Here is a 25,787-nt window from a genome sequence, read left to right as displayed (position 1 = left end):
CTTTCTTCAAAAAGTAAAGTCGTTAACATGCCTCCCAAATCATCAAATTCTAAATTTTAGCATGCTCAAACAATAATTATACATGCTCTAATAGAAAATAACAGTTGATTTAGGCTTGGTTAAGCCTCGCTCACCCCAAAATTAGAGTCTAGACTGCTGTAATCCTCTCGGCAGCCACCTCAAGCGTTCAATCGATCCCCCAAGCGGCAAAAATCGTGCAATGCCGCCACCACCAACACCATCTAATCGCTGTTATGAAGAAAAGAACACGTCCCCCAAACTGAAATCCGGTCAAACAGTGATAAAATCAGTGAGGAAGAGTGCTCAATTGGGGAAAAGGGGAAAAACAAATAGAAAATTGGGAGAGAGAGCTCAAGTAGGGAGCGTGTGGGCAGGGAGAGGCGCTGACAGAGGGAGGCAGATAGAGAGAGGGTTCAGACAAAAAGGGGAAAATGGCAGTGAGGGTGAGAGTGCGTGCGTGAGAGGGAGAGAGAGAGAGAGAGAGAGGGGGTGCCGACAGAGAGGGAAGAGTGCAGGCAGAGGAGGAGCGTGTAATGTTGCGTGGGAGGAAGAGGGAGAGAGAGAACGCTGCAGAGAGGGGAGGATGCGCAGGAGGGACAGGGAGGGGAGAGGCAGACAGAGAGGGCGAGAGAGATTACCCACGAGCTGCCGCCGTCGCCGTCGCCGGTCCCAGCCACCGCCGCAACCACCCGTCCGCCCACTTCTTCCTTGCTGCGGTCGTAGCAGAGGAACAGTCGAAGAAGGAGAAGAAGAAGACGCTGAAGAAGTCGAGGGAGGAAAACTCCCTCGCGCGACGGGCTCCCTTCTACGAGTGGAGCTCGGGTCTGGATCTGGACCCGATCCGACTGACCTGCCCAACAAGAAACATTACACCCTGTGCATGGTTCCATAAGCTAACAAAAGTTGTATCTAAGTGTGGATTTCAAAGATCTCAGCCAGATTTCTTCTTGTTCATCAAGCGAAGCACATCCGATATAGTGATACTGATTGTGTATGCTGATGATATTGTTCTCTTCGAGATTGATATCAGACAAAGGAATTTCTACACAAGCACTTTGTCACCAAAGATCTTGGTCAACTCCATTATTTCATTAGTATTTGTAGAAACACGAACCACAAGGAGAGAGTAGAGAAAACACACACAGTATACGTGGAAAACCTCAGAAAGAGGTGAAAAACCACGGGGAAGCTCTGACCTAGGGGCAAACCGCAACCCTAGGAGAGAGAATATAACATTCACTTAACTCAACAATTACATGTAAGTGAAGAATATATAGGAGGGAGAGAAAGAATGCCGCCTAGGATACCGAGCCTGCCTCGGTATCCGTGCCCCATAGGACCGGGTCCAGATATGGACCCGGTTCCCCATTACAATATATTCTAACACTCCCCCTCAAGCTTGGCATACATGTCAAACATGCCAAGCTTGCTAACATTTTTCTCAAATTGAGATGTACATAAAGACTTAGTTAAGACATCTGCAACTTGATCTTCAGACTTCATATAGGGCAGAATCAACTCCTTTGAATCTATGCGTTCCCGTATGAAGTGGTGATCGATCTCCACATGTTTAGTCCTGTCGTGCATGACCAGATTATTTGCCAGGTTAATAGCAGACTTGTTGTCACAATACATCCTCATCTTCTCTTCCATTTTAACCCCAATATCTGCCAAAAGAATTTTGAGCCATAGCATCTCTGTAACCCCCATAGCAACCGCCCTATATTCAGCCTCAGCACTGGACCTGGAACAAACTTCTTGTCGCTTACTTCTCCAGACCACAAGGTTACCTCCAAGAAAGATGCAGTATCCTGTGGTAGACCTCCTAGTATCTGTGCATCCTGCCCAGTCGGCATCAGAGTATCCTTCAATACTTAGTCGATCTTGTCGAGTGTAGAGCAATCCTTTCCCTGGGTCATTCATTAAGTATCCCAATACTCTTTCAGCACTTTTCCAATGACAATCAGTAGGGGCATGCATAAACTGACTTAACACACCCACAGCATACGTAATATCTGGGCGAGTAAGAGTGAGATAAATAAGTTTACCAACCAGCCGCTGATACCTCCCTTTTCCTTCCTCATCCAAGATAGTCCCAGATTTGATACTTATTCTTGTGCCAGACTCCATTGGGGTAAGAAAGGGCCTGCATCCCAGTTTACCTGTCTCTTTTAGAAGATCCAAAGTGTATTTTCTTTGGCTCATAACAAGCCTAGTCTCAGACCGCGCGATCTCAATTCCCAAGAAATACCTTAGTTTGCCCAGATCTTTGAGATCGAATTCTGCAGCTAACGTTTCTTTCATCTTCCTTTTTTCCCTTTCGTCGTCACCTGTGACAATCATATCATCAACATATACAAGTAGAAGGCTCACCAGACCATTTCTCTGCTTGATGAAGAGGGTGTGATCACCATTTCCCTGTTTATACCCATTAGTCTTCATTACAACCCTTAGTCTTTCAAACCACGCTCTAGGGGACTGCTTGAGACCATACAAAGCTTTCTTGAGATAGCAACACTTCCCGTTCCGAGCATATCCAGGCGGCATGCTCATATAGACTTCTTCCTCAAGGTGACCATTCAAGAAGGCGTTCTTGACATCAAGTTGGTCCATGCTCCACTTCTTCTGCATTGCAAGAGCTAGGATGACCCTTACGGTCTTCAATTTCGCCACGGGAGCAAACGTCTCAAGATAGTCAATCCCATATTTCTGGCTAAACCCTTTAGCAACAAGACGGGCTTTATAGCGTTCTACAGTGCCATCAGGTTTGTACTTCACATTAAACACCCACTTGGAACCAACTAAGTGAGTTCCCTTGGGGATGTCAACAACCTCCCACGTACTGTTCTTTTCCAGGGCGTCCATCTCCTCTGTCATGGCCTGTAGCCATTTAGGATCCTTCCTGGCATCTTCCACTGACCTGGGAATAACAGCCATAGATAAAGAGGTAACAAAGCACTTGTAGTCTTTACTGAGTTTAGCATATGAAACAAATCTCTGAATAGGATGAGAAGTACATGACCTGGTGCCCTTGCGCAGGGCTATGAGAAGTTCTTCATTCATTGGACTTGGATCATCCGGGGAGGTCACAAGATTGGGAAGATTGGGATTGGCAACATCAACATCGACATCTTCCATCACATCCTTCTTCTTCCTGCTGTAAACCTGACCAAATAAGTGACCTCGAGACTGCTGTTCTTCCACAGGGCCCCCCTCCATCTGACTGTCTCTGTCCTTCCTGACAACGTCTTCCACACTTGGAGAACTAACTGTATAATCCAAGAAATCCATGAACTGAATCAACTGATGCGAAGAATACTCTTCCCTTCTGTCACCTAGACACTCCCCCTGACGAGGAGTCGCAGGAAAGTATGCCACATGTTCATGAAAGGTAACATCCCTGGAGACATATACTCTGGAAGTGCTAGGGTCAACACACTTGTATCCCTTCTGAGTGGAGGAATACCCCAAAAAGACCGCTTTGATGGACCAAGGATCAAGTTTCTTGAGAGTGGGACTATGATCATGGACAAAGCAAACGCACCCAAACACTCGAGGGGTCAAAGGCCAGGGATTCTGAGTAGGCCACAAAACAGAATAAGGGGAATGACCATTCAACACACGAGTAGGCATACGGTTAATGAGATGAGCACTAGTGAGAAGTGCATCACCCCAGTACCGCTTAGGGACATGACGTTGAAACATAATGGCCCGGGTGACATTTAACAAATGACGGTTCTTCCTTTCAGCCACACCATTTTGAGGAGGTGTGTAGCTACAGGATGTTTCATGTATAATACCCTTGCTTCGCAGGAAGTCATCAAGGGATTGGGAGACATACTATCGAGCATTGTCAGTACGAAGAGTCTGAACAGGGGTCTGGAATTGAGTTTCAACAAATGCCACAAAGTTTTTGACAATGTCGGGAACTTCACTACGTTCTTTCAACAGATACACGAACGTACACCGGGAATAGTCATCAATAAGAGTCATGAAATAGTGAAAGCCACGACAAGTGGGTACTCCCGAAGGACCCCAAACATCAGAATAAACCAAAGCAAAAGGACGGTTGGCTTTATTGAATGAAATAGGGTACGAGGCCCTAACATGTTTAGACAACTGACACACTTCACAGACGAAGGTGTCCAAAGAAACAGAATGAAACATCCTAGGAAACAACTTTTTAAGCAACGGGAATGTAAGATGACCAAGTCTCTCGTGCCAACGCATAATGATGGATCTGTCCTCCATGCCAGGCAACTGTCCACTGGTGGCTGAAATCAAAGCAGAAGCAACTTGTACGGGCAGTCTGTAGAGGCCATCAATAACCGAACCAATCCCAATCTTCTGCCCCGTCCCCAAGTCCTGCAGTAAACAACGATCAACAGAGAAAATTAGATTACAGTTTAACTCTTTGGTAATACTGCTGACAGATAACAAATTGACAGGAATGTTGGGAACATGTAGGGCATTATGAAGACAATATTTGTTCAGTAATGATAAACTCCCTTTTCCAGCCACAGAGATAGAGGAACCATCAGCCATAGCCACACGCTGCTGCCCAGAGGTCAACCTGTACTCTTGAAACATCGTAGGGTCCTCTGTCATATGATGAGTGGCCCCACTGTCAACAATCCAATCACCGAGGGAGGAATTACCTTGATCACTAGTAGCAACTAGGGCCTGGGCTAACTTAGCCCCCTCAGAAGTAGAAGCATCATCCTGGGTAGACAAACGACTAATGTATGCTTGCAACTCTCTAAGTTGATCTGAGGAGAGCTTGGATTTTGCAACATTGGTCGACCCTGGACAAGGCTCGGGCACAGAAGGAGCACGGCGATGAGGAGGAGGACGACCTCGGACGAGACGCTTCTCAGGATGAAGATCCCAACAAAAATCAACAGAATGACCCACTTTGTTGCAATGGCTGCATCGTCGAGTAGGACGCTGCCCCGTCCCTGAAGTATGGCTCACAAAAGCTGCTGGAGAGCTCCCCTGATGGGAGTCAATATGCATAATCTGGCGCCATTGCTCCTCAGACTCAATACGAGCATACACCTCTTCGATTCCAGGAATCTCATCACAGTTAAGAATCTGGCTCGGAATGGTTTCAAACTCATCACGCAGGCCTCCAAGGAAGATAAAGGTGCGGTCCATCCATTCCTTTTCCCAATACAGGGCATGATCTACACCACATTTCCAGTCATCATTCACATGATAGTCAAGTTCCTCCCATTTGGTTTTCAGGGCGGCATAGAAGGAGGCAACAGATAAATCACCCTGTTTAAGAGCATATATGCTACGTTTGATTTGATATGCACGTAAAACACGCTTTTGACGACCATACATACGTGCAAGAACAGTCCACATATCATAAGCAGTCGATTTACGCAAGATCAAAGGCTGAATATCTGCGGAAGCCGAACTAATAATCCATACTTTAACCTGACTATCTTCCAAAGCCCAGGTCGGCCATTGCGAATCAGTTTTAGAAGGTGGGGGCTTCTCGCCAGTGATATAGTGCAGGCGACCACGACTAGTAATGCCGATTTCTAGGGCAGCAGACCACGAGAGATAGTTATCCTTGTTCAGCCGAATGGAGGTGACATGAACAGGCAAGTTCTCACCCTTGGTATTGCTGCCCGTGTCCAGGGCATCATCAAGCATGGAAATCACTGCGTCAGCCATGGCAATCCCCAAAGAAGGTCACAACTGGCCGGCGGCGAAAACAAGACAGCCGGCAGCGACGCGGAAGAAGAGGGCAGCGGAGAAAACCCAGTCGACGGCGGCGCTGGGACCTGTGACGGCAGCAGGGCAGGGCAGGACGACGCTGGGAACGGCGGCAGCAAAGAAGAGATCCACACCGGCGACGGCGCTGGGAAAGATGACGACGGTGGTGCCGGACGGCGACGGTGGTGCCGGACGGCGGCGGTGTCCCTGGACGGCGTTCCTGGTCGGCGACAGCAGTAGAAACAACGACGGCAGCGGCGCTGGGAACAGTGTCAGCGGCGGTGCTGGAAACGGCAATGGGGGCGGCACGTGAACGGCGGAAAAACAGTACTTGCACACCAACGATCTCACACGCGGTGGCTCTGATACCATGTAGAAACACGAACCACAAGGAGAGAGTAGAGAAAACACACACAGTATACGTGGAAAACCTCAGAAAGAGGTGAAAAACCACGGGGAAGCTCTGACCTAGGGGCAAACCGCAACCCTAGGAGAGAGAATATAACATTCACTTAACTCAACAATTACATGTAAGTGAAGAATATATAGGAGGGAGAGAAAGAATGCCGCCTAGGATACCGAGCCTGCCTCGGTATCCGTGCCCCATAGGACCGGGTCCAGATATGGATCCGGTTCCCCATTACAATATATTCTAACAGTATTGAAGTGACTTGTAGTAGTAAAGGGGTTGTATTGTGTCAACGAAAATATGTTCTTGATCTTTTGCCAGAAACAGGTTTATTGAGGGTCAAGCCTGCCACACCTCCTATGAATCCGCTAGTTTATATTCATGATGATGAATCAAAGACTGTTGACTCGAGATCATTCAAATCTTTGATAAGAAAACTTTTATATTTGACTGTCATTCAGTTTGACATTATCTTTGTTGTAAATAAGCTTAGTCAATTCATGGAAAACCTCGAAAGGTTCATTGGGAGACTGCATTAATGGTGGCGAGATACTTAAAATCAGCCTCGGGAAGATGTTATGGTTTAAAAGGGGAGAAGGTATTGACATAGAAGCCTTTAGTGATACTGATTATGCAGGATCTGTGGATGACAAGAAGTCAAACTACATGTTTTTGTGTTTTTGTTGGATGTAATTTTATATTGTGGAGGAGCAAGAAGCAGAATGTAGTTGCCCGATCTAGTGCCGAGTCTGAACATAGGGCTATGGCCCAAACTGCAGTTGAAATGTCATAGGTCAGATTAGTGCTTTTAGATTTGGGCATGTCAGTGAATCTCCCGATGAAGACGTATTGTGATAACGAAGTGGACTGTCATTATGTTTAGGACTTGGTACATGAAGGAGTAATTAGTACTATTCATGTCTCATCTGAAGATCAGACAGTTGATATTTTTATCACGGCTCTTTTCATAGACGACTTCTTGAGAGGATGTAACAAGTTGCGTGTGATTGATATCTATGCTCCAGGTTGAGGGAGAGTGTTAAATATCTTTAACTGTCGTTCAGAGTCTTTCTGCAATATTAGAAAGTTAGAGTGTATGTTTTTAAAGATTATCTTATTTTATTTGGACTGATATTATAATTTTTGTTACTGCCAGCCCTAATCTCCTTTAACTTTGAGATTAGGGTAAAGTTTATTAATGGTTTTCACACACTCTTTCTTTGGTCGTAACCAGTTCATTGAAAACCAAGTAAGAGAGACACAACAAATTGAGATTTTGGACTCTCTACTAATACAATAAGATCATTAGCTAAATAATCCCTATTTAATAGGGGAATTAGCCCTAAACGAAAGATGCAACATTTTTTTCTCCTCTCTCCTCTCTCTTCCATTTTTCCATTTTTACTTCTTCCTTGCTCTCTCAATAATGTGCTCATGGATTGCAACACTGCTAATGGAAGTGTTAATCTTCCTTACGAGGATGATTCAGCTTGCCTTTGCTAAATTAACCACGAAATCTTGCTAATGATGAGGAATAATACAAGATAGATGATGCACATGGTATCCTTCTCAATAGGCTAGTTAATAACAAAATTAAGGAATTAGGCCCTAGCTTTTCCAGGAAGACATTATTTGGTGGAGATCTTTCCCAAGCTCTTCAACATTGAAGCTATAAGAGGTTAGGAAACTTTCAGGCCTGTTTGGATGGAGGGAGATTGAAGGGAAAGAAATGAAAAGATAGAAGTTCCTGTGTTTGGATGGTTTATTAAAGAGGTGGGAAAGTAAAGGAAACCTCTTAAAAGTGTTTGGATGCAAGAGAAATGAAAGGAAAGGATTCTTGTGTAATTCCAATCCTTCCTAAATAGGAATGATTGGGATGGAAAGGAAACAGGGTTCCTTCCCTTCCCTTTCCTCTCCTTTCCCTTCCCATTAGTAATCCCTTCCTTTCCTTTCATTTCCTTCCCATTGATTAGTATCATCTTTTTTTTTTTCCATTCAAACAGGCCGCAATAAGGTTGCGGGGGTGGGGTAGCAAAGAGGAGGAGGAGGGGGAGGGAGGAGATAAAGGAATGCATGAGTTTGTTTATTATGAACTACCTCTATATTTTTAAAGTTGTTTAAATGGTTTATCATATATTACAATATTTAAGGTACAAGAAAGCCACATAGTTAACCATTCATTACAGCTCATTGTCCAATTTCTGCAACCTTTTAGCACACACATTTAACCTGAATTTTTTGTCCATTACTTTTTGCAGGTTTAGCTGTTTGAGTAGAGAATACAAGTACCTTTTTTGGAGAGGAAATCTCCACATATCTGTATGTCTCTATAACCTCGGAGCTTTGTTTTGGCATTTCACTCTGTGCGTATAGATTGTGGCCTAGGGCCTTGTACATTATGTAAAATATTCATTGAATAACGAAAATATGTTTTATATGAATAATAATATAGATTATAGCCTTTTGAATGTATAGCTTCTATGTTCATTTATTTGTTTATTTATTTCTTTTTTTTTGCACAAGGCAATGGAGGATGGTGGTAGAAAGTTGGTCGGGGAACATGATTTCAGGAACTTCTGTAAGATGGATGCACTTAATGTCCACAACTATAGGCGACACGTACTTTCATTTGAAATTGTACCCTGCAATCAAAGGTGACCTGGTTTCACTTCATCATGGGACTATGCTATGGAGTCCACAATCATGGAATTTAGGATAGAGTTGGTCAATGTGTGGTGTAGTCCTTTTCTTTTTAGTATGCTTCTTTATTAATTTGTACAGTTTAGGTGAAATTATGTTACCAGCGTGGAGGTTGTTCATTCAGTTTAATAGGATGCTGGTGTGGAGCATGATATTTTCGGTTTGGTTCATCAACTGCATCTTTTCAGTTATTTCTTTCCTTACGTGACATTTCTATTATATTTTTGAAACATGTTCTTTACTTATCTATGCAGAATTTTTATATGTGCAGAATTTTCCAAGGTTTGCCAAGAAACCTACACCACAATCTTTTACTTCAGTTAAACATAGTCAAAGTAATAGTCACAGAAAACACTTTTTTTTTTCCGAAAAAAACGCGATAAATTAAATGGCCATTTAAAACTTTAAAAAACACATTTTTTTTAAAAACACGTTAAAAACAAAAAAAACACATTTTTATTTTTTTCACTTTTTTCATTTTTTTAATGCCAAACATTTTTTTTTATTTTCTATTTTTTATTTGTTGTAAATTTACTTACCTTTTGATGTTTGTGTTATTAGTTCTCACTTATTTTATTTTCCCCCATCTTTTGTTTTTCTAAAAATTTACCATATTTTTTCCTTTTTTCTCCCTTTTTTAAAGCTCGCCGTTTTAAACTCGTTAACGTTATTTGTGACTATCATTAACGTTATTTATGACTATGTAGTAGATATCAAATATGCATTAGTGCAGGAAGTGAGACAACTATATATATATATATATATATATATATATATATATATATATATATATATATATATATATATATAGACACGTACGTATGTATGTATGTATGTATGGATGTGTGAATGTTGCATTCTAGTAGATTAACCTTAGTTTTTTTTTTTTCTCAAAGTTCACTCCTAAAAGATCCTAACAATGAGCTGAAGTTTGTTCTTTCGAAAGAGGTGATGAAAGAGAGAGAACCTTGAATGAAATGAATGGCTGGTCCTCATTCTGCTACAACTTCAATCTTCACTCTTAAGTAGTGTAGCTGCTTTGGCTGGTCCTCATTCTGCCAAATTTGAATTGCCTCATGATGCTTGGTATTATCTTAAGGATGGATTGTCACACCCCGACTTTTGACCCCCAAATTTTTTTTTTCTTTCAACATAACTCATCGAGACATGCAAAATGACTTAACATTTATCAGTGACACTCATGATAGAAATGCCCTTAAAACAAAACATCGATGTCTAAGCAAAAACAAGACAAGAACGTGACGAAACATGACGCGCCGACACAACAATACACCAAAAATCTCCCCAGTAGGATATGGGCTAAGTGATCTGATTAACCTGCCGCCTTGGGTTTGCCAAACCTGAAAATGATAGACAACAGAAGGTTGTGCCTTAGCAATATGTCGAAAACCAGATGAATCCTAACCACTAAGTTAAGGTCTCAAATTTGGAATCTAACATACACAAAACATAATCACTATGATATCATGATAGACATGTGCAGTCACATAACTTGTCATCGTAGTCCCCCACATATTCCAGAATAGTCACAATCAACGCACTTATTAGTCATATTCAATTCATGCACATTCACTTCATTTACATTTGTCTCATTTACATTCGATTCAGTGAATTGATAGCTTCTATGGGTACAAAACACAGGCACGTGCACACCACGGGTAGCCTACAGTCAGGAGAAAACCCTCCGTGGTTGCCTGAAAAAATACGAATCCTTTCACGCTACAATGGTAGAGCAATCAATCAAGGATGTGTGAATTCCAAGTAAAGTTGCTCAGCTTCCATAGGACACAACATCAGACAATGATATCCTAAGGCCTTGCACCGCCTGCACTTCGAGCAGGTGAGACTAGTGGCGAGGGTAAGATGTATCCCAAATATATTGCCATTGTAAGATTTTGGGTGTTGAAGTATAACGGACGTCCAAATTCAGCAAAGGAAAGATAAAAGAGAGAATAGGAAAAGAGAAATGAGGAAGGGAGGTGTGTTTCTACATTCTCACACAACCCATTTATATAGTGATCCCCATACACATTTTACAAGAATCTAGAATGAAACAATCACAATAATCTAGAGCCTAGAGCGAAGCAGCACAATAACCTAGAGTCTATAAAGAAACAATTACAAAAATTACAATCATAACCCTGCCTAGATAAATGCGCTCAGACATGGTAAGATGTGTTGGATCTGAATCAGTAGATGTGTTGGATATGAATCAGATTAGATCCAACATCTTATCATCCTCCCTCAAGTTGTATATGGTTTTGCACCATGTACAACTTGCATTTTAAAAACCAGAATCGTTGCTTCATTAGTCCATTTGTAAATAAGTCTGCAACTTGTTCATCTGTACGAACATAAATAGGCTGAATCTCCTTGTCTTCCACCTTTTGTCTAATAAAGTGTTGACCAATCTCAATGTGCTTTGTTCGACCATGTTATATGAGATTAAAAGCAATGTTAATAGCGCTTTGATTATCGCACATTAACATTGACGTTTTAATCTTTTCTCTAATGTCTTCTAGCAAATGTCTAACCCATGTAACTTCAGCAGTTCCTGCTGCCGTCCATCTGTATTCAACTTCAGTGTTGGATCTTGCCACTGCCTTTTGCTTTCGACAACTCTAAGACACAATATTACATCCAATAAAAATACAAAAACCAGAAATGAGCTTTCTTTGATCGGGATCTCCAGCCCAATCTGCATCTATGAATGTCATAAGTTGATGTCTAGCAGTTATATTTTCACTCTTACCATAAACTAAGCCATCTCCTGCTGTTCCTTTTAGATATCTTAATATTCTTTCGCAGCATCTATGTGAGTATCTCTAGGTGCATGCATGAATTGAGATACTTGATACACAACATATATAATATCTGGTCTAGTGAATGTTAGATAGTGAAGTGCCTCAACAATCCTTCGATATTGTGTATGATCTTCATATAACTCCCCATCCTGAGCACTTAGTCTTTGATTTAGAACACTAGGAGTTCCAACAGACTTACAATCTGACATACCTGTCTTTTTCAACAGATCCAACATGTATTTCTGTTGTGTCAATGTGAGGCAATTATTGTGCCTATCAATCTCGACTCCAAGAAAGAATTGTAAATCACCAAGCTTTTTCATTTTGAAGCTTTGCATCATCAAAACTTTAGTTTCTTTTTTGTGTTTTTTGAATTGCCTGTGTTAACAATATCATCAACATATATAAGAAGTAAATATTTTTCCTTTTGATAAATGAAAAGAGAGTGATCTAGAGGACATCTCCGAAAACCACATTCTTGAATTTTGCAGGAGAAACTGTCAAACCATGAGCGTGAGGCCTGTTTGAGTCCATAAATAGATTTTCTTAGTTTAGAAACCCATGCATGAGAGTCTCCTTTCGTATATCCTGGAGGTTGTTCCATATGTACTTCCTCCCTCAAATCACCATGAAGAAAAACATTCTTCACGTCTTTTTAATGTAGTCTCCATCCATATTCAACTGCCAATGATATAACCGCACAGATTGTTCCCATTTTGATCACAGGGCTGAATGTTTCATCATAGTCTTCTCCATATTGTTGTGTGAAGCCTCGTGCCACCAATCTTGGCTTGTATTTTTCCACACTGCCATCAGGTTTATATTTAACTTTATAAACCCATTTCGATCCTACTACATTTTTTTCTTTGGGTTTAGGAACAACTTCCCATGTCCCACATTTATGTAATGAATCTATTTCTTCATTCATTGCCTTGATCCAATGGGACGACTTGGATGCTTCCTCAAATGAAGTAGGTTCATCTTGTTTTATAACTTGAGACATAAAAAGCTGAAAATCTAAGGAAAGATTATCGTAACTTACCCATCTATGAATGGGGTGTCGCACTCGCACAGATCTTCTAACAGGCTGATCATAGACTTCAACATGGGAAGAGGTCAGATTGTCATCTCTCCTTCTTTTCTGACGAGTGTAAACCTGTCCTGAAAATCGACATGAAGCATTGTTTTCTCCTTCTTTCATAACTGGAACAAGTTCTTTGTTTCCTTCTGTTTGTGTGATATGTGAAGATCCTATCTCATCATGTGGATGAGATTCTAGACTGCCTCCTGCAAATAACTCAGCACTTACCCAAGGATCATATGATTCCACGGGTTGAGAATTCTCAGTAGAAATGTTAAAGTTATATTCATCAAACACAACATTTCTTGATACTTTGATGCGTCTGGTTGTAGGGTCATAACATTTGAAACCTTTGTATTCATCTACATAGCCAACGAACCAGCACTGCACTGCTTTACTTTGAAATTTATTTCTCAGTGACGAGTCAATGTGAACATAGCACACACATCCGAAAACCCTTAAATCATTATAGTTTGGATTTCGACCAAAAAGAGTGAAATAAGGAGATTTTGAATCCAAAATTGTCATGGGCAGACGATTTATTATATGTACAGCGGTGTGAAAAGCCTCTGTCCATAGAGTAATAGGAGTATTACTATCATGCATCATACTCATACCACTTTCCACGATGTGACGATGTTTCCGTTCAGCTACACCATTTTGTTGTGGGGTGTATGGGCATGAAATCTGTCGAGTTATCCCATTTTCTCGTAAAAAGTTAATAAAGTCATGTGAAGAATATTCTCTCCCACCATCACAATGGAAATGCACAACTTTAGATGAAAACTGTGTTTGGATCATGACATGAAATTCTCAAAAGATACTAAACACTTCTGATTTTTGTTTCATGAAGTGAATCCAAGTATATTGAGAATAAGAATCTATGAACAAAACATAATAACGAGAGCCAGACAAGGAATCAACGGGAGCTGACCCTCATACATTAGAATAGACAATCTCAAAAGGTTTAAAAGTTCTTTTATTCATATTATGAAAAGGAAGTATATGCCTCTTACATAGTTCGCAACTAGAACATTTTTTGTCATAGGAATCAAAGGATAAACTGGATTTTTGAATGAGATTATTTGATGCAAGTTTTTCCAAAAACCCACGACTACAATGTCCCATACGACCATGCCATAAATTTGAGCTAGAACTTGGAATTTGTAAAGGTGCGTTGGAAGGAAAACATGTCAATTGAGCTGGACTTGAAGAGGACTGTAAGAAATAAGGATTTTCCTTGAAAACATACATATTTGCTTGGCATTCCCCTTCAATGAATGTTTTCTTCGTTAGAAGATCCTTGACATACACAGACTATGTCACACGGGTGCAGATACGGGGATACGGGTGTAGATACGGAAATTTTCAAATTTTTTGGATACGCGGACACGGGTACATTATATATTATAAAAAATGATAAGATTAAAAAAACATTAAATTAATAGTTCACTCTTACAATCTTGTTAGAAAATGTGTTTTATCACAAAAGTACTGAATATCTGAAAGGATTGTTCATGGAAATAATTGGATGCATCATAAAAAATTGATAAAATAAAAAAAACATTAAATTAGTGACTTTTATTTTTTGCCGTGTCCTAGCCGTGTCCGCACCCGTATCCCCGTGTCCGCGTGTCGACATAGATATGTGGGCTATTTTGCCGTGTCCATGCGACATAGTACACAGAAGAAGTAAATTCAACAGATGAGTTTGTATCATCTACAAGTTTAGAAATGCAAATAATATTCTTTTTGATATTTGGAGCAAGAGCAACATTTGACAAAAATAGTGGAAATGGTGATGTTGAAGGGGAAATTTGTGCATTTCCAATATGTGTGATAGGATGAAAACTTCCGTCACCTGTAACTATATTACTTTTACCAGAATAAGGAAGAAGGTTATGTAACATACCAGGATTTCCAGTTACATGAGTAGTAGCTGTAAGAATCTTCGCTTATTCACGTCTCTCTGTTTGAAATCAGGTAGAATGAGAAGAAGAAATAGAAGAGGAGACAAATGGAAGAAGAGAGTCACAGGCGTTAACAGCCGTGTGATCCTTAATCTATATTAAAGAATTAACCTAATCAGGTTATAACAAAATGTACACAAATTATATAACATTTACAGAAGTGCCACCGCCTAGTATGTTCAGGCGTGTGGATTAGAAAACAAGTGGATCGGGTCTGAGTAGACCCGAGCCTCCATACGCACAAAACTTAACAGTAGCACCTGAATCCAATTACCATTCGCCTTGATCATTTTGTTTCTTTGTCATCTTGGAGAGGGCAGTCATAAGTATTTGTTGTACATCGGCTGGTGGGAGTTTGATATTATGTTCAGCTTCAGGTTTATTGCCTCTGTTTTGTGATTGAACCAGCAATTTGCTTTGATATGACCCTTCTTGTTACATTGGAAACACGGTGACTCCTTTTTTGTGGTATTAGTTTGAAATCTTCTTGTAACACTTGGTGTTGGCAGAATACCTTTGCCATTTTGTTCATCATGCCCACGATTCATGCCTCTTTGATGAGCCCCATTTCCTTTTCTATGACCTGCAACAACTTCCATAACTAAAACATTGTGAGCATTACCTTGGTTTGTTCCTCCCATCAGTTGTTTCATGTTCATTTCATGTTGAAGCAGCTTGCCCTGAAGTTCATTGAAGGTGGGCAAGATAAGCAAAACTTCAAGAGCAGTAGTGAAGGCATAAAAATCTGGTCCAAGGCCACTAAGAGTCTGCTGGACTTTTTCTTTGTTGGAAACAACATATCCAACAACTCCCAACTTATCAGCTATCCCTTTAAGACGTCCCAAATATTCCATAATCGACCTTGACCCTTTGCTAAGATTCTGAAATTCTTTCTTTAAATATAGAATACATGCCTCTGAAATTTGAGAATAGGTGGAGCAAGATTGATCCATAACTGTCTTGCTATACAATCATCAGAAAGAGAAATCAACACTTCTTGAGAGAGCGTTGATGTGATATACGCAACAAAGACTTTGATCTCGTTTCATCCATGTTATAAATTGAGGGTCACGAATTTCCTGAGTAGAAATTGTCTCTCCTTTCTCATTCTTAACCTCCTGTTGAATGAACTGTGGTGGGATTGGAATGGACTCATCAAGATGTCCGTACAGATCCTGACTCCTTATAAAAGGAGTGATCTGCCTTTTCCAGGTAAGGTAGTTGGAGTGATTCAGTTTTTCTGAAATAAGATGTGGCAAGAAGTTGGAGGACATATTGGATTGTGAGAGAATGTCCATGATAAATTATATATCTATCAACGTAGATATATACTAACAGAAATATAAGAGTGTTGTCAAGATAGATGAAGGTTTAGGAACAAAATCCTTAAGAGGTATAAGAGAAAACCAACTAGGAGATTTCAAGGCTGTTCAAACATTCTCGTTGGTAACACCAGCCAGACCTTGCTCTGATACCATGTAAGATTTTGGGTGTCGAAGTATAACGCACGTCCAGATTCAGCAAAGGAAAGATAAAAGAGAAAACAAGAAAAGAGAAATGAGGAAGGGAGGTGTGTTTCTACATTCACACAACCCATTTATATAGTGATCCCTCTACACATTTTTCAAGAATTTAGAATGAAACAATCACAATAATCTAGAGCCTAGAGTGAAGCAACACAATAACCTAGAGTCTAGGAAGAAACAATTATAAAAATTACAATCATAACCCTGCCTAGATAAATGCGCTCAGACATGGTAAGACGTGTTGGATCTGAATCAGTAGATGTGTTGGATCTGAATCAGATTAGATCCAGCATCTTATCAGCCATAACCTACTGACCTTCGATCCATTATTCTTTCTTATTTTATCATTATGAAAACATAATCATGATAGGATTGGTTCTCACATGAGGTTGGTTCACTTCACGAGTGCATCAGACCCCAATTCGTCTTCTTAAGAAGGTCACACAATCAATACTGTTAGCTAGCCAGATCACGCTTTATGAGTACTTCTACCCTGTTAATTCCATGCAATCGAATCACAATCCAACGACAATGGAGACGAAAACCTCGTAACAATCACAATAGTCAAACCATACAATCACTTCATACAAAAACTTAGCCGAACCATAAAAAGTAGTATTGATTTGTGGTTGGCTCGTAGCTGTCCTATGCAAATATCATGCTAAGATGCTCACTAGTGCACAATTGGGGATGAGGAGCAGAGGAGGTACTCGAATCGATACCCCACTTAATCTATCTTAAGCAATTATAATTTCTGGCATGTGTATGCCATCGCAGAGCATGTAAAGACAATTAATCAACACAATCAAGTAAGTTCATGCATACATTCATATGTCAAGGGACATGTCATATCACACATCATTCAGACAAAAACACAATCATAGGATCCAATGATCCTGACAACACATACTTCATATTTGGACCCAGGTGTGGATTTGATTGAAATCCCACCATACCTGTCATGCGCCTCCACAAAACCCAAAATCGTCTCGAGCTCTAGGTCTTGTCGCTCAAGGTATGCTCAATGTGCCCGGTCTACTTGCAAAAATTCACAACAATAAATTTTCTATTCACTTTGCTCTAAAATCTATTCAGGTAAGAAGTAGGACCATCGAGTCGTAGGTTGTCGACTCGAGTAGATGCTGATAGGTTGAATTGGCCCATAGAATATTTCTTCAAGTTTTTTCCAAAATTAAGAGGTCATTGAGCTCGAATCTTTCAAATACATCACTACGCACATCATCAATTAATTAGACACCCAACGTAAGCGCCTAATGCCTTGTTGAGGCATTAGTATTGGCAATTTTTCTTCCCTATTAGAAATCCACAGATGACACTAGATTATTTCGCTAGCAATAGCATACTTCAAACAAATCACCTTGTTAAAGATGCAAAAGGGGTTTTCTGAAATATTAGGAAGTTAGGGAGGAGCTCTTTAAATGCTTTCTTATTTCTATTGGACTACTTTTGTAAATCCTCTAACCCTAATCTCTTTTAATAGAGATTAGGGTCACGTAATGAGATTATCTTTTTTGGCTCTCTCTCTCTCTCTCGTAACATGGTATCAGAGTAGGGGTTGGCGTCGACTGCAGGGTGCGTTTTCCGGTGACCTTCCTCTCCGGCGGCCACCTTCTCCAGCGACAATCTTTCCGGCGAACAGCCAAGTGAGTTCGTTATTATTTTATCGTCCTCTCTCTTGTCATCGCTATCCCTTATTCAGTTATTCCCTCTTATCACCCAATAAGGAGACGGTGAAGGAATAGGGGTTGGGCGTGCCGTGTGGAGGAGGGCCTGATCACGCCTATGTGGAAGGCGTGATCAGATCCTCATGTTGGTCGTGTGAAGCAGACGGTTGTGGGTGCAGCGTGACCTGTGACGCTGTGGTTTGTGGAGTCTATATGCTGATTATGCATATCATCTTGCTATGAGCAGAATCGTCTATAGATTGTGGATGCTTTGTGGAGTCTATATGCTGCTTATGAACTTAAGTTTGATATGAGCAGAATTTGTTTTTTCTATAAATCATGGATACAAATTCAGTAAAGTAAGGCTGCGTGAGGACTGCTGCCGATCCTTAGTACAAGATTTATTGATATCGTGGATTCCTTTGACACGTGGACAGCTAGTTTTATGTGAACCAGCTGTTGTTATAAGTTGCAACAGTCTTCAGTCATCGGCTGAAACAGACCTGTAAGTGGCTGAAACAAATCTGTATGTGAGTGATTTCCTAGCCCTTTGTTTTAACTTATGCATCAATCTGGTCTTCTTTATTTACTATGGCTGAAAACAAAAAAAAATCAGAAGGGTCTACTGACTACAAGATGGCTGGAAATTCATTTTCTTATGGAACCACGATTAAGCTTAATGGTTCAAATTATGAAATATCGTCTAGGGTATTCATAATGTCGGTGGCTGGTCATAGGAAGAAATATATTCTTGAGGAGGATGAACCTATTGAGAAAAAAGAGATATATGCTGCGTGGGATGAAGATAATTATATTGTTATGTCTTGGATTATGAATAGTGTGGAGTCTCATATAGCCTCAACTATTGCATATTATACTAAGGCCAAGGATATGTGGTCTTTCTTGAGGAAGACATACTCGCATGCCACTAATGTAATCAAAATCCTGCAACTAGAAGAGGAGTTATGCAACATTCGACAAGGGGATCAGGATCTATCTCTGTATTTTGCTACATTGACTGCTGCATATGAACAGTTAAAGGCTCTACGTCCACCTTGCCAGCATTGTTATGCATCACACGTTGAGACTGGTATGGTAGCGAAGTTCCTATCTGGCTTATCTTCAGAATACTCTGTGGCAAAGTCTCAAAGTCTAACAGGCAGTGAACTTCCAGATTTAGAGACACGTATAATAGGCTGAGTCGTTTTGCAGCCACTCTTTCTCAGAATACACTTGACACACCAGTCTCTGCACTTGTGATATCAGGAGGACGGGGTCCTAGTTCTTTTGGTGGCACTAGGGGACGTGGTACAGGCCGTGGTGCAGGACGTGGCAGATTTCAGTGCTCTTATTGTGGCAAAGTTGGTCATCTAGAGGATCGTTGTTGGGACAAACATCCCCACCTCAGGTCTAATGTTTCCTCTGGACGTGGTGGAGGTAGAATTGCCGCAAGCAAAGGTCCTTCTTCATCCCAAGCAACTCATTTAAAGGCAACAATATCTATGGTTGAGTCTTCTACTGATCCTTCTATATCTATGTCATATTCTCTTAAGTAAGGATGAATATGATCGTGTTCTTGCTGAAAGGTCTGCCTCTACATCTACCAATGCTCCTATTATAGATTCAGCATTCTCTGTTGGTGCTCCTGCTGCTGATCCAGGTATGACATGGATGATAGACTCGGGCGCTTCTAGACATTGTTGTAATCAACCACAAAATTTTTCATCATTTGTCAGATTTTCTACACCACAGCATGTTAGGCTGGCTGATGGCAAGTTGTCCCCTGTTTTGGGTAGCGGTGATATTTACCTTCCACATTTAGGCACTATTACACATGTGCTATATGTTCCTCAGTTTCCTGTTAATTTGATATCTGTGAAGCAGCTAGCTATCGACTTACAATGTAAAGTCATTTTTGAATCTGACTCTTGTTCTTTTCAGGACTTACCAACTGGGAAGATGATTGGTGGCGGCCATGAGCGTGAGGGCCTTTATTTTTTGTCAATCCCAGTTGATGTTGCTGCATCTTCAGTCCCTTTCAAGCCTTCTCCCTTCCAATGGCATCTCAGACTGGGTCATCCTTCAGTACCAAAACTTCATCGCATGTTTCCAGATATTCCTGCATCAGAGTCCTTCTTATGTGATGCCTGTCAGCTGGGCAAGCATACACGGGGCAGCTTTCCTTTGAGTCAGAGTCCTTCGAGTCAGAGTCCTTTTGATCTCATTCATGTGGATGTATGGGTCCTAGTCAGGTTCCTTTTCGGTCATGTTTTCGATATTATCTTGTTCTAGTTGATGATTTTACTAGAGTCAGTTGGGTCTTCTTGTTAAGGGAAAGATCTAAAGTCATATGTATTCTTCAAAAGTTTGTCAAGGAAATAAAAACTCAGTTTGGACTCATTGTCAAAAATATTCGCACTGATAATGATCTTGAATTCAAGTCTTCCATTCTACTTCAGTTTTATGCCGACCATGGAATTCGACCTCAATATACTTGTCCACATACGTCCCAGCAAAATGGTGTAGCCGAATGCGAACATCGACAACTCCTAAACGTCGCTTGTACCCTCACGTTACATTCTCACATGCCTGCCTATTTTTGGAGTGATGCTATTCTTACTGCATGTTATCTTATTAATAGATTACCTTCTTCCTCCATTCAAGACCGTATTCCAATTCAAATTCTATATCCAGGACGTTCATTATTTCATTTACCTCCCAAAGTTTTTGGATGCACTTGCTTTGCACACATCCTAGGCCCGAACAAGACTAAACTTGCTGCCCAAGCCATCAAATGTGTCTTTATTGGCTATTCAACCAATCAAAAGGGGTATAAATGCTTTGATCCCCTGACTAAGAAAGACATTATCAGTGCGAATGTTACCTTCTTTGAGTTTCGTCGCTATTTTCCTTCGTCAAGTCTCTCTTCATCTGAGATGCATGCCCCTATACCACTTCCTATTCCACCAGTGTCACTTGAGTCTTTTCCACTATCTCAACCTAGGTCACATGAACGTTTTCTTGAGCCTCCGTTGGTTTACACTCGTCGTCTAGGTCCCTCTCTCAACCGTCCGCCAGCATCGTCTCAAGAGGTAAGCTCCACTGATAAGACTGACTCAGGTTTAAATGATGACTATTCTGCAGCAGATCTTCCTATTGCCATTCGCAAAGGCAAGCGACAGTGCACATTACATCCTATTTCTAATTCTGTCTCTACTGCCCATCTGAGTACAAGTCTAGTGCAGTTTGATCAAGCTATATCTAGTCATGTTATCCCGTCTTCTCACCATCACGCCTTGTTAGATCCACGTTGGCGACAAGCTATGCAGGAGGAAATGGATGCTCTTCATTCTCGGGGGACTTGGGATTTGGTAGACCCCCCGACACACTGTGATGTGGTTGGATCACGATGGGTATTCACCATCAAGTATCACTCTGATGGTTCAGTTGAACGGTTCAAGGCCCGTCTTGTCGCAAAAGGGTATACTCAGACTTATGGTATTGACTTCTTTGAGACATTTTCGCCTGTGGCTCGGTTGGGCACTTTTCGACTGATTATATCTCTTGCTGTCCAACGAGAATGACCTCTTTTTCAGCTGGATGTGAAAAATGCCTTTCTATATGGAAACCTTTCTGAAATCGTCTATATGCAACAACCACCTGGTTTTGAGCGATAGGGGGAGTGTTCCAAGGTATGCAAATTAAAGAAGGCTATTTATGGACTTAAACAGAGTCCCCCCGTGCATGGCCCAGAAACTTACTGAAGTGTTATCTAAGTGTGGATTTTGTCGATCCCAGCTTGATCACTCATTGTTTATCAAGCGAGACTCAGCAGGACTTGTGATATTGATTGTCTACGTGGATGATATTGTTTTTACTGAGGAAAATGATCAAGAGATAACTCAAACAAAGGAGTTTTTACAGTAACACTTTGTTACAAAAGATCTTGGACAACTTCGTTATTTCCTTGCTATTGAGGTGGCTCGTAGTAATAAAGGAGTTGTAGTGTCTCAAAAGAAATATGCCTTGATCTTCTGCAGGAAACAGGACTATTGGGGGCTAAGTCTGCCACACTTCCCATGAATCCCCGCATTCATATACATGATGATGACTCAGAGCCATTTGACTCTAGATCTTACCTGATAGGGAAACTGTTATATTTGACTGTCACTCACCCCGACATTAGCTTTGCTGTGAATAAGTTAAGCCAGTTCATGGAAAAACCCCAGAAGGTTCATTGGGATGCTGCTCTAATGATTGTCAGATACTTGAAATCATCCCCGGGAAAAGGGTTATGGTTCAAAAAGGGAGCATGTGTTGACATTGAAGCGTATAGTGATGCTGATTATGCAGGGTCTGTAGTTGACAAGAAGTTTACTATCGGTTTTTGTGTCTTTGTGGGCAGTAATCTTATTTCCTGGAGGAGCAAGAAGCAGAATGTTGTGGCTTGTTCTAGTGCTGAGTCAGAATATAGGGCTATGGCTCAAACTGCGGCTGAAATGTCGTGGGTTAGATCACTATTGTTGGAGTTGGGTGTTTCAGTGAATCTCTCAATGCAGATGTATTGTGACAACAAGGCAGCTACATATATTGCTAACAATCCTGTCTTCCATGAGAGGACTAAACACATTGAAGTGGATTGCTACTATATTCGAGACTTAGTTCAAGGAGGAATTGTTAGCACTATTCATGTCTCCTCAGAAGATCAGGCAGCAGATATCCTCACCAAAGCTCTTCCCATAGGCGATTTCTGAGATGTTGTAACAAGCTGAGCATGATTGATATATATGCTCCAGCTTGAGGGGGAGTGTTAAAGATGCAAAAGGGGTTTTTTGAAATATTAGGAAGTTAGGGAGGAGCTCTTTAAATGCTTTCTTATTTCTATTGGACTACTTTTGTAAATCCTCTAACCCTAATCTCTTTTAATAGAGATTAGGGTCACGCAATGAGATTAATTTTTTCGACTCTCTCTCTCTCTCGTAACACACCCAAAAAAGGGTGTTTGCTTCGCACCCTAGTGCACATCCGGATCCTAATAACTGAAATGTTTCGTCTTTCCTTCAAACCGTAAATTTAATCCACAAACCAACTTCAGTACCTTTTCCCCACAAGCAACGTAATATTCATATTAATAGTAGCATACATTAAGAGTTCGTTAAAACTAGCATACATTAAGAGTTTGTTAAAACAGTCCTAAACCTTCCTAACATTATCAAAATCTCTATCATGCTCCTTAACTGCCCTTAAATATCATGCTCAAAAGATAATTATATACATTCTTAGGACAAAAATTCAGTAAAATTAGGCTTGTTTAGCCATATTCACCCTTTTTATAGGGTCTTAGCTGTTGTTGGTGTCCCCGGCAGCCACTCCAAATGCTCAACGAATAACCAAACGCCAAAGACTCTATGCTGCAGTTACCTTTAACACTCTATTTGCTGGTATGAGTGGAAAGACATATTCCCCTAGCTGCAATCCAACCCAACGACACCAAAGAGGGTGAGAATGAGCAAAAGGGAGAGTGAGAGAGAAATCTGACAATCGAAGAGAGCATTCGGTTGAGAGGGAGAGCCAACATAGAATGATGCTCAGATGAAGGAGGTGTGTGAGAGAGAGTTTGTACGAGGGAGCTTGGGCGAGATTGAGGGAGCATGTGAGAGGACGACAGGGGGTTCAACTGAGAGAGACACACGAGAGAGGAGGACAGCGATAGAGAGAAACCAAGAAAGGGACAGGGGGCAAGGGAAAAACAGATGAAAGGGGGAGAGTGTGGAAGACTAGGGGGAAGTCAGTGAGAGAGGGCTCGGTTGAGAGAGAGCTCGAGAGGGTCATGAGGTGAGTGAGTGGGTGAGGGAGCGTACAAAGAGGGAGCGAGAGTGAGAGATGGTGAGGGCGAGAGAACTCGGGTGAACGAGAGGGGGTGAGCAGAGAAAGTGAGAGAGTTTAGGCAGGGGAGGCATGGTTGAGAGGGAGAGGAAGAGAAAGGGGGAAAAAAGCTAACCTGTTGCTCTGTGCCTCCTCCTTCTCTTCCTCAACCTCCATTGTGTTCTTCACCTTCAACTTCTTCTGCTGCTTCTTCTTCATCCACATGTTCCTCTGTGCCAAACCCCAAACAGCGAAAGACGAAGAGAGTGACCCCCAGCGTTGGGCCACCCTCTTCACGTGGGTGGCATTCTTGGTCCAGATTTGGACCCTTATCCAAGTGCCCGACACCCTAAAAACGCCAAACATTACATGGATACTTTGAAAGATATTGCTCATAAATGCAACATCCAAGAAAAGGTCATGTACAAGCAACAAGGGAATGAGTCCATTCAGGGTTATAAAGCTTACTCATCCTGGGATAAACTTACTCTTTTTGAGCCCAAGTGGGTTGGTCATCGTGATATTAGTGTATGTCTTCCACAACTAAAAGGAGAACAATTTTACAAATTTGTCATTGGCTATTGACCTGAGTTATGGCATCAAATCATCTTCTTTCCATCAATAACATTCTCCATCTATCCTAAAGGCAATTGCCTAGTCCATCATGGAAGAAAATAGACTATTAAATTCTAAATCAAGAAGCGATTGTGTGTTGGCAGCCTAAGGATATGGATCAAGTGCCAAAGGGTATATACCTCCTCACTTCAAACAAAATTATGAGTCTTCTAAGAAGATTATTTGTCATCATTGACACCTTGCTTATTATTGTGGTTAGGCTTTTGAAACCTTTTTGTTCTAATAAATCTGATCTATTTTTTGCTCATTGTGTTCTTTTGTGTGAGCTCTTTGAGGAGCACACTTTGTGTGTCTTAGGAGGGTTATGAAGTCCTCTAGGTTTGTGTGGACCTGTCATGATTTTTGAAGTTGCTACCTTTGTTTGGGATCTACTTCATTTCAAGGATTAAATAGAAAAATGAAAATAATAAAAAGTGCAACTGGATTGCATGTGCGGATAATTGTTGTATATGTTTGTGTGTGTATGAACCAAGTTCATCTATCCCTTTTTAATTCATTTAACACTAATTGGATCATGGATGCATTTGTATGCACACCAGGACAGTGAAACATTGTAGTTCATGTATTCCTTTGCTTGTTTCATTGTCTTTGAACATGTGCAGGTTCTATGATAATGAGCTGTGGGCAATACAAATTAAAGGTACTGCCTTCTTGTGGCACCAAGTAAGATGCATTGTTGCAGTGCTTTTCATGATTGGACAAGGTCTTGAATCACCATCTGTATGTAAATGGAATCCCTTCATCATTTTGCTTCTCTGGACCTTTATGGTTGCAGCCTCTGGTGTATCTTCCAAAGTGTCAAATTCTTTTTAGTGGTAGTTGTCATATTAAATGTACTCTAACATGCATCATCCATTTTCTTGAAATCCTCCATGTTAATTTTACTATGGATGCTTGTAATTCTCACCATCAAATAGCATAATGAAGTGAAATGGTAAACAAACCTTACATCAAGGTACCAAATGGCTAAGTCACACGGATACGCCTATTTGGCCCAAGTATCCGTGTCAATACGGGGATACGGGTGCGGATACGGCATGGATACGTTTTGGATCGGGTCTGAATCAGACCCGATCCGAACAAAAAAAAAACAGATTTTAAGTTAAGTTGAGTTCTTCTCCCTTTCTCTTTGGATTTTTTTTTTTTCTGATAAATGACTAGAATGAAGATATTGATAAACAATGTTTTGTTTGTGACTTTAAGAGTGAATTATTAATTTAATGTTTTTTTTTTAATTTATAATTTTTGATAATATTATATTTGCCGTATCCGCGTATCCGAGAATTGTGAAAATTGCCGTGTCCGTACCCGTATCCGCACCCGCACCCATGTGACTTAG

At 40.9% G+C, this 25,787-nt stretch overlaps 1 protein-coding gene across 7 annotated transcripts in view; it reads left to right on the top strand.

The window, feature by feature from the left end:
- Positions 1-25,787, top strand: part of LOC116261108 (uncharacterized) — a 109,831-nt gene that overhangs the window by 58,201 nt on the left and 25,843 nt on the right. For 4 of the 7 annotated variants that reach the window (XM_031639766.2, XM_031639742.2, XM_031639725.2 and 1 more), the window contains 3 exons: positions 8,419-8,479; positions 8,684-8,814; positions 25,051-25,168. In XM_031639766.2, the coding sequence (XP_031495626.1) occupies positions 8,419-8,479; positions 8,684-8,814; positions 25,051-25,168 (310 nt within the window). The remainder of the gene's footprint in view (positions 1-8,418; positions 8,480-8,683; positions 8,815-25,050; positions 25,169-25,787) is intronic. The other 3 variants (XM_031639757.2, XM_050078011.1, XM_031639750.2) reach the window with 2 other exon arrangements.

This window comes from Nymphaea colorata, chromosome 1 (genome assembly GCF_008831285.2).
Source record: "Nymphaea colorata isolate Beijing-Zhang1983 chromosome 1, ASM883128v2, whole genome shotgun sequence".
Taxonomy (NCBI): Eukaryota; Viridiplantae; Streptophyta; class Magnoliopsida; order Nymphaeales; family Nymphaeaceae; genus Nymphaea; species Nymphaea colorata.
The sequence above is the reverse complement of the archived record's forward strand: the minus strand, read 5'-3'. Positions and strand labels throughout refer to the sequence as shown.